Here is a 15,725-nt window from a genome sequence, read left to right on the forward strand (position 1 = left end):
GCCCTGGGGTACCCAGAATGCATTTTCCATTCCGCATCAGACAAAGAAAAAAAAAAAACTCCTTCACCCCTCTCCCCACTCCATTCCCTATCCATCCTCCCTCCGATTTCCATCCCCTTTCCCATAACTAAGAACATTCGTTAGCGCTCCAACGCAACACCCTATCGTGCAATTATTAATAATTACAACTCCGCTACAGATATGCCGCTCGCGTATCAATTGGCAACGTGAGAGCTCGTTCATAGCCGCACGCGTTTTATCTACATATGTACAATCGTAATAATCTTATCCGTCTAAATCAGACTCTTGTCCGATAAGTTGAAGTACTGTGGCCGTCGATCGATCTGCCCTTGCCGAAACATTTCCTCATCCTCTTTCCTTTTTATTATTGTTTCGAGAAACGAGGCCATCGTAATCCGAACAAAGGAGGGACGTTGGGGGTCGGAGTAACGAAATGGCTTTCTGTTGTATAGACAGGAGCTCATTAGCTAACTTTAACATCGTATAAAACGAAAAGAAAGCTCGGATCAAAAAATGGTAAAGAACTTTTCTATTCAGTTTACTGTGCTCTACCCGCTCACGAGCGTTGGCACAATCTTTGCAAGACATCCTGTATATATATATAGTAAACTGCTAAAAGCAATGTGGCAAATGTCAATTGGCGTATAAGTACATTTGCGTACTAGCCTAATCATATAAATAAGCTATATAAATAAAAAGATATGACGAAGGTGATATAATAAGCCAGGACAATTGGACAAATTATAACCGACTATCCATCGATCATAGTTTGGAAGAGAAAGCTGATATTAATATAAAAGTTTTATATATATTTAAAATAAAATAATATAAAAGTTATATTAAATGTTGTTTTTCATCAAAAATAAATATCGATTTTCATAGCTTGATTATATTCTACCCAATTGTGAATGGCTACCTGTCGCATTGCTGTTAACAATCTAGTCGTCATTATATATACATATATATATATATATATATATATATATACATATTACATTATATATATACATATTACATTATATATACATTATATATTATATATATGTCTGTGATTGAATCTATCGTAATATTTTATGTACGAGACGATTGAAAGATTTAAATTGTTTTGTTATTTATTATTTATCTAATTGATGTGAAAAAAAAATATGATACTTTATTTAATAAGATTACGGATGCACCGTTGTATTTAAAAAAAAAAAGGTAACGTAGAGAATCACTCATCTTACGCGATTACTATGTGACGTTTATGATTCTATTATATTGCTTATGTACTGATACTGTTGATCATTGTTTTCAGGGTATTTCGCTTATAAAAATCCGAATATGTAAAATCTGTTGATATATATATCGTACGAAACATTGCTAAGATAATGAAATATTATAAAGAATTAGAGCGATTACGAGTTATTAACGAGTTAGAATTAGAGCGATTATAAGTTATTAAATTGTATGGAATTAACCTAAATTAATTCGAATATATATTTTGATAGAAGCATAGTTATATAATTTTAGCTATATAGTTGTATAATTCAATCGAATTTAAAATTTTACATGGAAGTCGGTGACCAAAAATTCATTTCTCTTAGTTCCGATGGTTTAGCTTCGAACAGATTTATGTAAACCGACGACTTATCCGCTGATTTTTCTTCTTTTCCTATATATGTTAGCTTTTGCGAAGATATCGACTTTTTTCGATTAAATGGCTTGCGTGGTTCCACGTCTGCGAATGATTCAGCTTCTTCTTCTATTTTTGCGGTAATAATTTCTCTAGATTGGCCTAATATGCTTGCCAAGATCCAATTACCTTGATATTTCTCTTTGTCTGATACAAACGCGCCCGTGAAATATCTGTTAGCGTGAATTTTCCTACGCGCTTTCGATGAACTGTCTGGAGTTTCTATCGGCGATGTCAATGTTGTCGCCGGTAATGACTTACTAACATTTTTTAATTGGCTATCTGTCTGCTGAAATTGCTGATCTGATGCAAACATTTTAACAAATTTATCGGACATTATTTGATTTGCTATATGAACGATTAATTTGCCGCAAGGAGCCAGTTCACCGTGAAAACCGTCGTTCGTTCCCTGCGATTTTATGCTTCCGTCTGCTTCTGGAATCTTCCGAGATTCAGAATATCATTGACTAAAAAAACAATAATATAAAGAGAGACATTGGTATTTAAAAGTATAATATTTCAGAGAAATAAAGATTTTAGTAATATATACTTTTACTGTTTATCGGTATAAACGGTTGGTATGGAAAAGGATGTGTGTTAAAATTAATCTCCTTGATTTCTTTCTAGTCGGAAATGGATTTTTCATTCCTTATCTGATTTGTTGAACTCGTGTTATTTTTATTATTTTTTTATTAATCATAAATTTAATTTTTTATTTATCAAATAAAACTTTAATAATATTGAAAATTTTATATATAATCATTTTGTAAAAAGATATAGAGATATAAAATTAAAAAAAAAGATTAAATCTAAGATGTAAAATATTTCCAATAAAATTATTATTGTATGCATTTTATAATTTCATATAATGCTGTGCATTTATTACTTAAATTTAAGCATAGATATTTTATTATTATATATTTGTCCATATGATTAATTATTTAAATCTTAAAAATTAGATATCGATATTATCAAATGCGTTAAAATTTGTTAAGGCCATTGCACGTGAAAAAATTTTAGCCGTAATCGTAAGATCGTAAGCAAATCAACCAATCACAGTTAAATATTCTAATTATGTTATGTTAGAATGCTTGATTGTGATTGATCGATTTGCTTATGGTCTTATGATTACGACTAAAATTTTTTCACGTGCAATGACCTTTAGCGGGTCTATTCTTAAAATTACCAGATTAGGTCTTGTAAATATACAATATAAAATAACTAACCACAAGTTAGTTCTAGAATATTACTACTGCGCAACTAGTAATTTCTTAATAATGTTTTCTGATTGGTCGTTTCAAAGAATTCTCAATTCCTTGCGTAATCGTTTATTACCATTAAAAAAATACTAAAATATATTCTTAAATTGAATAACCATATAAAACTGGAACTATAAACAATTAATATAAAATTAATTAATAACTGAGATAAAAACAAATGGATTAAATAATTGTCTTATATTCCATAAATATAACGCAAGAACAAAAGCTATTTAATTAATAGCTATAAAATATAATTTTGAAAAATGTCAGATCGTTACAAGTTAGTTTAGTTAATGTGTCACGGGTTGAAAAGTGTCATGTAAACGTTGTCAGAGACTTATGGATACTAATGGATAACGGAACGCGCTAAAATATTGATTGTAAGATAACTGATTTCGTTATTAGTAAGGTTAGATTCTATCTCGTTTGGTCACAGTGTTTACAAACCTTAGAAGAAGAAAAAAAAAAAAAATTGTACCGATTAGTAGGCAAATTTTTTATGGAGCTTAGTAGCTCTTAAAAAAAGAAGACGAAAAATAATTACATTTTAGTATCAAATGTTAATATTGTGTAATTAAATTTTGTAACTTGTTTTTGTGATTGATACGATACATAACACGTGTTTAATATCATGGCTAAAAATCATAGACGTTTAAAACGCTTAAAATCGGAAAGAGCGAAAGTAAAATTAAAGGCTAAAAAATCTATCAATCAGCTACCGAAAGGTTTAAATGTTACTGATACGTCGTTTAAAATAAAAAAAATTTTAATACGTGAGCAATTACAACATCGAGATGAAACGGAAATTCTCAGCACTCGTAAACTTAATATTAAAGTACGTAAGGGAATATCTACCTTCTATACGTTAGATATGCGATATTATATTGTTTAATTTATTTTACAAGTTTGACACTTGTAAAACGTTATTGGATCGGTAAACTGAATTATTTAATTTATATTTTTAGGATCTTTTGACGCGTCTTCGGCATCATAATTCAACTGTAAGGGAAGAAACTTTGAGACAACTAAAAGACATCTTATTACGTTATCCTCCAAAAGTTCTACATTCGCAATTAAGTGTTTTATTACGCGGAATTGCAGCTTTGTCTATTGATAAAGAGAAAGATGTACGAAGAGATTCGTTACATGCGTTGAAGTTAATTCTTGGTCCTATCTCGAGCGAGCTATTGACACCTTATCGTGAAATTTTGATTTCTTACTTGAGTTGCGCCATGACGCATATTGACATGCGTATAAAAGAAGATTCTTTGCTTTTCTTGGATATACTCCTGGAAAATTGTGGTAGTGTACTAGCGAAGGATAGCTATAAAATTTTACCCAATTTTTTGAGCATGATATGTGCGTTACACAATGAAATTAAACCCGGCAGACAATTAATAACGACTTTAAATTCTAAAAGTACTAATATTAAATGGAGAATTAAGGTCTTGAAACGTATTGCTAATGTATTTACTTCTATAGTAAGCTATAAAAAGCTTTATGCGAGTATGCGCTTGAGTGCTCTTTCGACAATGAGTAATGAGTTGAAAAGATGTACTAAATATATTCCCATTTATAGTGGTAGTCCGACTCGAATTTTCAAAATTGATCTTGACATAGATCTAAACTCAAAGAAGAGTTATGCGGAAGAAACTTTATCTATAGAAGAATTCGTTAAATATGTAGATTTATTGATGCCATTGATATTTGACATTTGGCTCGAAGTATATCCAGATGAAAGAATTGAAAATTACACGGAAACCGTAATTTCCAGCGAAGCATCTATATTATTGATAAGTATCGTTGAAATTTTGGAATCTATTATCGAATACATCGATATGTTGGATCACGATGACTACGATGTTCAACACATAAAGTATTGGTTCAAGGATACGTTTCATAATGCGTATATGAAGAATTTTCTGTCGAGATTTCCGTACGGTAAAATGAAACAGCTCATTAACGAATCAAGAAAGCGTCAAGAAGATTTTTCTCAGGTGACATTTACCGAAGAGTGTTTAGAGCCAAACTTGGCGCTTTCTCGTATTCATATATGGTTTACATCTCTGAATAATCACAATAAGCAACTTCCTAAGCTTACTAAAGATTATTGTATATCCATTCTGAACTATTTAAATGGTAAATAAATTTTTTACATAACTATTTCTCTGTATAAACTCTGTATAATTTTCTGTATAAACTTTCATTTTTTTTTTTTTTTGCAGATGCCATTGAAAATTTGTGCGACTCGTCCGTGTTACCGCAATTGACTAAGCTTCTAAGAACTTTATTTTTGAAAGCGAGTTCAATTTGGTATGCAAACAGTATTAATTTAAGCCATACATTGCAGTTAATTGCAGGAGCGTCTTCTCGTCTATCTAAAAAAGAACTGCAATCGCAATTATTCCTGATTATTGGTGATATTATGTTGGAATGCAATTTAAATGAATTGCATAGGTGATTAATGTGGCATTTTATCATATAATTAACATGTTCTATCCTATCATTATAATTAAAGAATTATTCTTTTTCTCTTTTTTCTTTTTTGTAGAGAAGAAATATTTAAGAGTTTTGTTACGATCTTACCAAACTTACTCCTCAGATCGAGCATAGATGATGTCATGATTCGATTAATTGGTCAGATAGCTTTACGTTTTAAAGAATGGATCCGAGAAGAATTAGTAACGAAACATGAAGCTATTATCGGTAAGAAATTATTAAATGATTAAAAATAATTTGTATTGTCACATAATTAACGTATTCATCGTTTATTCTTTCAGAAAATGCTAAGAAAATTGACATTGTAGGTTCACGCAATGATAAAGAGTCTAGACTTATAATCTATAATTTATTTTACTTTATGGATTCACAAGTTTACTATTAAATAATACTATTAAAACAACTCGTAAAGCTATACAAAATATAAATATATATATTTTTCAATAAATATATATATAATAAATTTAACAATATATTGCATGAGAATGATATACTTGTATTATGCGTATTTTCTACACATGTATTATTTTGTATTTTATGCAATAAAATAATTACATGTGTAACGTAATGTACAAACGGCTTAAATATATCGTAGTGCTAGAATGAGACGGACATAAATGAGAAGAAGAAAAACAAAGATGTATAAATGTATCAGTTTTTTTTTCTTTGAAAACATTAGATTTCTTTTTCGATTCGTGTTAATAATGCGATATATATATATGTGTGTGTGTGTGTGTGTGTGTGTGTGTGTGTGTGTGTGTGTGTAACACATTCTGCAATATTTTTATGCAGATACTGTCGTAAAATATGCAAAATATATTCATAATATGCATAATATCGTATATATGTATACGTTATTACGCTAATACTGAGTTTTTCTTTTTAATAATACAAAATTAAAATAATTAAAAAAGTGTCTACTCTCGAAAATAGACGCTTTATGTATACGATACTTGGTCACTTACAAAGCCAAGATTTTCGAAAGCATTTTTCTTACTGATCGTTTTACGTGATAATTGGATCGAGTTGCTAAAATCATTCGACATTCGATTACTCGTAATATTAGTCGGACAATGATTGTCACGTGTAATATTCGTCGATTTATTTTGTACATCCTTCCTTTGCAGGGTAAATAATATTGGAAATTGTTTATCGAATTTAGGCCAATTTTCACAATTCTTCAATTCATATTCTATTTTTAGGTATCGTTTTTTCGATTTGTTTGGTTTTTGCATTCTTTTCTTCAAGGCATTCTCGATTATGCGCTCTATTATAATGCTTTCGACGAAGAAACAGATGAGAAAATTAGCTATAGCGAGCGCTAAGATAATGAGTCTCCAGTCGTAAACAGGCGGTAACATTAATTGTAACGCATCTACTATCCAGTGTGCCGGATAAACCGTAATGTACGCGCAAATGAACGTTAATAAAAATATGGAGAACATAAATGGACTGTTCGTGTAAATAGGGCGTCTGTATGGTTTTCCGCGTGAAAATATAATTGCCATTGTGATGTATTGAAATATAGAAACGCAATAGACTGAATAGTTTTCATAACACGTGTATCTAATAGTGTTGCTATTGGGTACAAATGGTGTAAACCACGAAAACTGTCGAACAGCATGATATGCTATTACTTGAAAAACTATCATCACGAACATGTGTATCGTTAAAGATAAAAGGGGAGTAAAGCCTATCAGACTCGTCATTGGCTTCGTCTTGGATAACTTCTTTTTATACGCATGAGTTTTGCCGAAAAAGAAAGCAAAGTTAACGATTAAACAAATATCGATAAACAGAAATTGTAAATCCGTCAGATTTGAGTCTATGGAGTATAATATTATGACGGATAGAAATTCGGTAAGAGAATACCCGACCATAAATTTAAAAATTCCAAACGACGTGATCAAGGCGGCGCGCCCTTCTCTTATTACTTTTGGGACGCAGCTTATATCGGATATTCTTGAAGTGAAGGGACTGGCTACGCTGCAAGTAAATAACGAAAATGAAAGAAGATGATTAATAGAGAATATCGTAACGAACGCGCATATTTCTCACCTGGATTCTGCTTCGGAGAGCGATATACCAACATGCGCAGTCCTTAGTGCTCCACAATCGTTAGCACCATCTCCGCACATGGCTATAAGAGCATTGCGTACAATAGTGTTTTACGTTGTTGCATGAATATTTATGTTTTATTTTTTCCCACTTATATTTTATCACTATGCTGACTTACGTACCTACATAATAACCGAGTCGCATAAGTTCCATAATCAATTGTTGCTTCTGATCGCTGCTCATTCTAGCGAATATTGTACCACGTACGCAAATGCGATCTACGAGATCGGGATAATGTTCCCGCAACACTTGCCACGTTTGACCCGTTAAAGCGAATCTGTAATTACAATTAACTATACCGCGTTCTACATCTTGGATCATTGATGTCGTCAACACTTGATCTCGCGAGTTCTGCGGAGAAAAAATTGAAATACACATTAATCGTAACTTTTCATTGCAGGACTGCTATCTAATTCGAAATTCGACAAGTTTACCAATCCCGAAGATTGAGACTGAACATTGAAGAATATCTTTGGACGATCTTTCTCTCCTTCTCTCGAAGCTACAGTTATATCAACAATATGTTCCTCGATCGAAAGTATTCCACACTCTTTCGCGACACTTATTGCGGTTTGGATATTATCTCCTAAAAATCGAAAGTGAATAAATCTGTTAAAATCGTTTATGAAGATATATATATATATATATATATATATATATATATATATATATTAAAATATCTCGTATATATTAAAATATCTCGTAGAAAGAAAATTTGTAAAATATTATTTGGTCAAACCCGTAATCATCACTACGCGTATGTTGGCTTCTCTTAATTCCATAATCACTGATGCCGTCGGTTGTTTTAATCGGTTTTCTAGAATGACTAGTCCTAAAAACTCCAAGTCTCGCTCAATTTCTTCCCGGGACAATTTCGATATCTGGAATATACATATGTACTCTCTGAGAGACATCCAATCTTTGAGAATTGTGTACGTTTATATGCATTGATATATGAGATATATTACCTCTGTACTATTTTCAAAAATCGTTCGACGACCCATAGCTATTACGCGATAACCCTGTCTTGTGTATCGCTCCAAAACAAGGGAAATATTGCTAGGTACAGTTTCCGTTTTGCTTAAATTGATTATCATTTCAGGAGAGCCTTTTGTGTAAACTTTAAAATCATCCGTTCCTAATACACGTACGATCACAGACATTCGTTGTAAAGAGCTCAAGAATTGATATTGTTGTATTATACCGATTTCCGAGATGTCGTTCATATTTTCTGTAAAATTACTCTCCGGTAGCTTTACGACTACCGGTGCTATCGCATCGTACTTATTTTCGTCCAAGCAATCCGATTCTTTTAATATCCATTTAGTACTTTCAAACATCTGTAACGCGTAACGATATTCGAAGTAAACCGATAAATAAACTACAACAAATAAAAATACAACGAATATTTTTTACCTTTACATCCAAAGGATCTCCGCAAAGTTTTCCATTGATAAGCGTTAAACTATGACAAACTAGCATCCCTTCGAAAAGAGGATGATCGCTAAGTTTGGATATATCCGTCTCAGTCTCATCCAGAACGCCATTTGTACATGGTACAACACCCCACATATCCAACCCATCTTCGGTTAATGTTCCTGTCTATGTCACCAAAATAAAAAAAGAAACGACAAAAAACTTGCGTCAACATTATATATAAATGTACAATATCGCGCTTATCTTGCACAACTATATGATTACGACATAATTAATTAGCTTTTCCTTTTCTTTTTCTCTCTCCCCTCATCTCTCTCTCTCTCTCTCTCTCTCTCTCTCTCTCTCTCTCTCTCTCTCTCTCTCTCTCTCTCTCTCTCTCTCTCTCTCTCCCCCTCTGTCTCTCTTTTTATCTATCCATCTTTTTCTCACCTTATCAAAACATACGCAATTTATACTACCGGAAGCATTTATAACTTTATTATTAATACAATAGATCCGCGCACGTTTCAATCTAGCTTGAGCATACAGTTTTCCTACAGTCATCGCGGCTGGTAACGCCGGTGGTATGACTATCGTGATAATATCTAGTGCCTTCATTGTTACATCGCTAGCTGTAATTCCTCTTGAAACCTAAATTATTTATCATTATATTAATAATTATTAATATTTGTCAGCTTTAGGTGAATTAATTAAATAGATAAATACATGAATACATATTAAATAACTAAAAACAATTTTTGTATTTGTGTTAATTATTGTGTTAGTATTTTGTATTTGTGTACTAATTTTGTATTTTACATTTACTTCAAAATAAGAGAACCTACCTTGGTTATTACGGTGTATATAACAGCCAAAGTTGCAATAAATGCCAAAATTCCGATAAATTTATACGAATCTTTATCAAATTTGAAATCCGCCGGAGGTGGATATAATATAGCGGCGATTAAACCACCTCTATTAGTTAGAAAACCAGTTCTGATCACTCTTGCGAGAGCCGGTCGGTCTCCGTGATATCTGCGCGCGATATCATCTATTAGTTATCGTACATCTAATACATTATATTAGTTTTATTGAGAATAAAAAAAAAAGTATACTTAGTTTGTATTATAGTGGTACCACTATATAATGTGTGATGCGTAAACTCTTTAGCATCATATAATACGTGATGTGATGGTAACGATGTTTTTCTTACTGGTACAGATTCGCCTAAAGTTGTAAAAACAAATAAAATTCTATATGTATATACTACGGAAAGAGAGAGAGAGAGAGAGAGAGAGAGAGAGAGAATTCACACATTGAAAGAAGCATTGAGAAAGAGTTTTACCAGTTAGCATGGATTCGTTTAGTATGCACTGTCCTGTTAATAAGACCGCATCGCATACGAGAGTCGCTTGATGCTTCGGTAATTCTATAACATCACCGGGCACTAATTCCTTGCTAGAAATATTCTCAAAACTACCAGTATTTCGAAGTACGCGTACATGTACGTTCTCTAAAGATGCAACAGTACCCCGTAAATTCAATTGATTCTAAAAATCAACAATAATCGTATAATTTTGTTATGCAAAATGTAATGTTATAATTTTTTCTTTTCTTGTACACTATTTATATATACCTTTCGCGTCTGAATTATAGTGCTTGTTATGCCAAATAGTGACATTAATATTATCGCAATAGTATAATATAGATAGTCTTCCGCAAGCCATAGTGCCACGGTAAATACTTGAAAAATATAAAATGGATTTAAAACTTCCAACAATAATAATACACCGATACTCTGGAGTTGTACGACAATGTCGTTATTTCCGTATACAATACGTCTGCAATAAAGAAAGGAAACATTTTTAAATTGAAAAAAAGTTTCATTTTCAATTATCAAATAAAAATATGTATACATTAACATATACTAAATAAATGTAAATTAAGTATTGCTTTTAGCATTTATCTGAAAAAATCACCTAAGCAATTGCTCTTCCTTGGACAAGCCATTATTGCATGAGAGATGAAAATCAGAACATAATGTACCATTATCAAGTCCTACGAGTCTTGAAAATGCATGTTTTGTAACGTCCCAGATATAACATTTCTTTTTGCACCAGAAAGCCTTGTATTCGTAAATCTCGCAGCGCGTGCCGTTTTCTAAATTAATTTTTAATTTTTTGTCCTTGATTTTTTCCATGAGATCTTGATCAATAATAGTGGCTCCAAAACTTTGCGCACTGAAAATGCATAACAATAGAACTAACGAATCATTCATTTTATTCTATTTAAGAAGAAATAGAAGACTTAAAAGGACCCAGAATAGATGTCTGATTAACCAATAGGCACGACAATGCATCTTGCATGAAAATAAATTCTTATTCGCGCCCGTGCGCTTCTTTATATGTAAAAAAATTTATCAAATTTTAATTAATTGCATTTTTTCTCTAGATAATATATTATAATAATATGTATATGTGTGATATTATTGCATTGCGTTTAAAATTTTGATACAGGGTGATTCACAAATGCAATACTTTAGAGGACGAATGAAACACACTAAAATGAGTACAAAATATTATTTAAATGTTGATCATATGTATGTACATATCATGGATTCTGAGTTATAGAAGATTAAAAAATGTTCATGTATATCAAGCTTATGTTTTAATACGTACTATGGCATCTTAATATTGAGAGTTTTTCATTCTCTGAGAAATAATAGATATTATTTGAATAGTTTTGAATCTATTTCGTATCTCTTTTTTTCTAAATTGTGAATATTATTATAATTTGTATAGAATAGATAGATAGATATTGTGTATAGATAGATAGAGATTATGTAGAGAGATTTTAAATAATAAAATTTTTACTTGTGTGCACATTCACTCTTGAAGCATCGCTGCGCATGAATTTATGAATGACTTTGTATTGTACTTTATTATCCTTTTTAATATCACACAATGATCTTACCTTAGATCTTTAGTAGAAATTTTCTGGACATCTCGTACAAAATATGATTTGTATATTCCTTGATAATCATCCTACATTCATTATTATTATTATTATTATTATTATTATTATTATTATTATTATTATTACTCTCTCTCTCTCTCTCTCTCTCTCTCTCTCTCTCTCTCTCTCTCTCTCACACACACACACACACACACACACACACACACACACACACACACACACACACACACACTTACTACTATTACTACTATTACTATCACCACCAATACTATTGCTATTATTATTTATAAAAATTTTATTTGCTTAATCATAATAATGAAAATTATAATTTATAGTTACTAATGTATTGTACATTAACAAATAAAAAAACTTACTACTGCGAGTATTTTTGTTGCACGATTTAAAGTACATTTTCGATGAGTTGCGTACAAATGCAGACGAGGATACCAATGAAATAATAATCTAACCCATCCGATAGATAATATGTACAATACATATGTTATAATGGTTTTTACCAAACTCTTCTCAAACCCGTAAATATGCTAAAAAATGTCGCGTTGCGACATAATAAAAGACAATACAATAATTAACACAATGATAAATTTAATCCATATAAAAGAGATGTAGCAATATACCAGATGTTCATTTTGATCAACGTGAATTTTCTGCCATAAAACATCCGACTTTATGTTGTCGTTTACTTCTAAAAAAGAAATAAAGCAATAATATTATGCCTAAAATATATATCGACGACTTCCAATAAAAAACTTATGACGCACATTGATGTTCAGTGCGACTTTTTGCTTTATCTACTTTGATAGAATAATAGATGAATTTAAATATTATAACAGCGATATTATAAAGCGATATTATACGCTATTATAAAGTATATGTAATATATAGTATCGCAATAGTAGAGGTGCTGTTATAACAATAATAAATCAGAATAAAATAATTGAAAAGAGGGAGAGAGTCTAGTAGAGTAGAGTACAGAGAAACGAAACATAGACTAGAGAAATAAAGAGAATTTAATATAAGTGCAAAGAATGTATATTTTATGCCATTAAAAAAGTTTGCCAGAAATACACATGTCATTAATAAAGATATAAGTGTAGTCGTCATAAACGGTAATATATAAAAATTATTCGCTTGTCAATTTATTTGTTATCAATTTTTATTGCTCATAAATTATGTATATTTGTTTTGTTATTTTGGAATAATTTAAAAAGTTTCAAGTAACAATCAACACTTCAAACCCAAATATATCACTCTAAAAAGTGGAAGAAAGAAAAAGACACTAGAAATATAAAGCAAAAACATTTAATTAAAATTTTTAAATTAAATTAAAAGTAAAGAGAAAGATTGTTCACAAGATTGTTTTTTTACACATATTTTTATCCATCTGTGAGCACTATGTGTGTGCATATGTATGTGTAAAAAGAAAGAAAGAGAGAGACAATAAATTTTAGAAAATTTTAGAAAATTCTGTTTCTCTTTCTCTCTCTCTCTCTCTCTCTCTCTCTCTCTTTCTATCTTTCTCTTTTTTGTGCAACTACAATCGCATTTTTGCAAATAAAAATTGTACTACTTCTCATTGCAACAGTTTATACATGTTTCTGTATATGCATTTCGGTATGTTCTAAAATATTATTATAAAGGTACCGCGCCACACAAAGTATTAAATGTTCAAGTGCAAAATTATTTGCGCAATAATTTGTTGATTACTATTTCGCATTCTGTTTCTATGCTCACCATTAGCATTGATCATAACTTCGAGTTTGTTTGATTAAATTACGCCGTAGTTTTGACAGTTTCTTTTCTTATGAGCCACTCAGGATTTGTACCTAAAAATCGTACCTGAAATGTCGCTTATTATTGACATTAGCGTATCACCTTATATATACCTTGTTAAATCTTATTCAAGTTTTCATCAAATATGTTACATAAGAAATCTGATATTCTGTATGTGACATATCTATTGTATAAATTTAAATGTGTCATATTAAGAGTGCTATCGTGAGTTTATATAAAGAAACATTATTTTATAAATATTATTTAAAATTCAATAAATAAAATGCTCTGTACAATACGTATATGTACTGTACAGAGCATAATCGCATTGCAATAATTTACCTTTCGTAAAACCAATCACATGTTACGTTCTCTATCTCAATTTTTGCAACAACTTGCACAAACTGTGTATATCATAGTATCATTATATTACAGACTTTTACTGATACTGATGGAGATTGGTAAAGAAATATGATACATGTATAATTCATACAAAATGTCCCGACTTTCCCACGACATTCCTTTCACTCATAGATTATTGAGATTTGTTACCTACCTTATCGAAAGTGTGTGAAAACTTCATTGCAATTCTCAATTTGTAATTAATAATTCTATCAAATTTTATATAATAATAGATTAAAAAATATTTAAAATTAAATTTTTTAATAATAATTACCAAGTATTCAATAATTGTTATCATTATTTAAATAGAGTTATGCTTGAAAAAAAAAATTAACTTGAAACTCAAATTGAAAAAAAAAATTAAATAAAATTTATTTTCTGTTTCAAAAGGGCATTTCATGATCAGCAATTTTGTTTCAGATGACGTCTTCAAGATTTTAAGATCCTTTTTTTGTTATTATATTTTATATAGATAAGATTATATGTTTCTTTCTTATATAAATCAATTTTTGTCAAAGTGGAATTGCAGTTGTATAAGTAACCTGCTTGAAAAAAAAAATGCACAGCTGTTACAACGAGCGGTATTCGACAAGAATATCAAGTCATAGTATTACAGAAGTATTAGTCATAATATTGAATTTTGTTAAATGTTTCCTTGAATATGTAAATATCTTTCAGATAAAGTATAACATGCAATTAATGTTTTAATAATGTATTGATAATGTATAAATTTATTAACTTTTTTGTTTACTATTTATCTGAAAGCACATTTATTTCGTATACCGAGATACAAAAGGCAACATGTTGCAAATTTTCATAACATTTTAATGCAAAATAATTTTTTTTTTTTTTTAGCTATCTCACACCCAATGAGATAAATAATAATAATAATAATAATAATAATAATAATAATAAATACTATTATTATTATTATTATCTCACTATTACTATATAATTATACATATATATCACGTATTATCGAAGCAAATACAATAATAATAGTAATAATAATAATAACAACAAAATACATACAAATGCGATACTTTTCGAGTATTCTTGACGCTTATTTTCCTTTTCCTTGGCGGTGGCAAGCGTCGGCGATTTTCGGAAACGCGCACGCGCACTTTCATTTGCAAAATGCGTTGCCGATTCAAATCAATTCGCCAAATTTTCACAGTTTATAAAATTTTCAGTTTTGTATGGTATCAGTTCGCGCGTTAGTTAAAGTATTGAAAACACAGGTAAAACCGCGCATAAGTACTCGCGCGTTCTTTGTTAAATACAGACGAAGCCAACACGGCACAGATTTACAGAACAATTTGTCTATCGTTGAAATTGCTTGAAATTTGAGCAATCAACGATGGAATTGCAAGGCGGAAGCAACGAGAGCGCTTCGTTATCGTTTGCGGCACAAGGTCAGCGAATGAACTTTGGATGCGTCGGTAGCTGGCGTTCGTCTGGCATTCGTAAGTTTTACAACGGTGTTTATCCTATTGCAAAAGTAAGTAACTTACGACTGGTCCGTTAATAAACTTTTTAACATACGTTTTTTCTTTATAGGTGTA

The 15,725-nt window shown here is 30.6% G+C and overlaps 2 protein-coding genes and 1 pseudogene across 4 annotated transcripts; 1 reads left to right on the forward strand and 2 right to left on the reverse strand.

Moving 5' to 3' along the window:
* Positions 1–1,568: 1,568 nt before the first annotated feature.
* LOC126855819 (uncharacterized) lies at positions 1,569–3,591 on the reverse strand (annotated as a pseudogene).
* LOC126855773 (testis-expressed protein 10 homolog) lies at positions 3,347–5,885 on the forward strand. Of its 2 annotated transcripts, none has more exons than XM_050603700.1 (5): positions 3,347–3,793; positions 3,924–5,097; positions 5,184–5,415; positions 5,510–5,664; positions 5,739–5,885. In XM_050603700.1, the coding sequence occupies exons 1-5, from the start codon at positions 3,590–3,592 to the stop codon at positions 5,840–5,842; spliced, it is 1,869 nt and encodes a 622-aa protein (XP_050459657.1). In that variant the 5' UTR covers positions 3,347–3,589; the 3' UTR covers positions 5,843–5,885. The 2 variants fall into 2 exon arrangements, with proteins under 2 accessions (XP_050459657.1, XP_050459658.1); XM_050603701.1 differs by having other exon boundaries at positions 5,561–5,664.
* Positions 5,886–6,098: 213 nt separating this feature from the next.
* Positions 6,099–15,725, reverse strand: LOC126855765 (polyamine-transporting ATPase 13A3-like). Of its 2 annotated transcripts, XM_050603668.1 has the most exons (18): positions 15,193–15,725; positions 13,720–13,811; positions 12,603–12,670; positions 12,342–12,509; positions 11,965–12,035; positions 10,971–11,231; positions 10,628–10,832; positions 10,337–10,541; positions 10,107–10,218; positions 9,837–10,026; positions 9,442–9,642; positions 8,992–9,177; positions 8,544–8,915; positions 8,315–8,456; positions 8,010–8,161; positions 7,698–7,926; positions 7,516–7,597; positions 6,099–7,443 (listed from the first exon to the last, which is right to left on the reverse strand). In XM_050603668.1, exons 2-18 carry the CDS (start codon positions 13,733–13,735, stop codon positions 6,396–6,398), a joined length of 3,708 nt encoding a protein of 1,235 aa, XP_050459625.1. In that variant the 5' UTR covers positions 13,736–13,811; positions 15,193–15,725; the 3' UTR covers positions 6,099–6,395. The 2 variants fall into 2 exon arrangements, with proteins under 2 accessions (XP_050459625.1, XP_050459626.1); XM_050603669.1 differs by lacking the exons at positions 12,342–12,509; positions 12,603–12,670; positions 15,193–15,725 and having other exon boundaries at positions 13,720–13,743.

Source organism: Cataglyphis hispanica, chromosome 17 (genome assembly GCF_021464435.1).
Source record: "Cataglyphis hispanica isolate Lineage 1 chromosome 17, ULB_Chis1_1.0, whole genome shotgun sequence".
In the NCBI taxonomy this organism is placed as follows: domain Eukaryota; kingdom Metazoa; phylum Arthropoda; class Insecta; order Hymenoptera; family Formicidae; genus Cataglyphis; species Cataglyphis hispanica.

Bases quoted from the DNA above. Each gene is read 5' to 3' on its own strand.
- LOC126855765 (XM_050603668.1), bottom strand. The intron at 12,510-12,602 runs GTATATTGCTAC...GACATTTTTTAG, and splicing joins TTGATCAAAATGAACATCTG to CATATTTACGGGTTTGAGAA. The intron at 10,027-10,106 runs GTATACTTTTTT...TATCGCGCGCAG, and splicing joins ACCACTATAATACAAACTAA to ATATCACGGAGACCGACCGG.
- LOC126855773 (XM_050603700.1), top strand. From the start codon at position 3,590: ATGGCTAAAAATCATAGACGTTTAAAACGCTTAAAATCGGAAAGAGCG. The intron at 5,416-5,509 runs GTGATTAATGTG...TCTTTTTTGTAG, and splicing joins AATTTAAATGAATTGCATAG to AGAAGAAATATTTAAGAGTT. The intron at 5,665-5,738 runs GTAAGAAATTAT...TTATTCTTTCAG, and splicing joins GAAACATGAAGCTATTATCG to AAAATGCTAAGAAAATTGAC.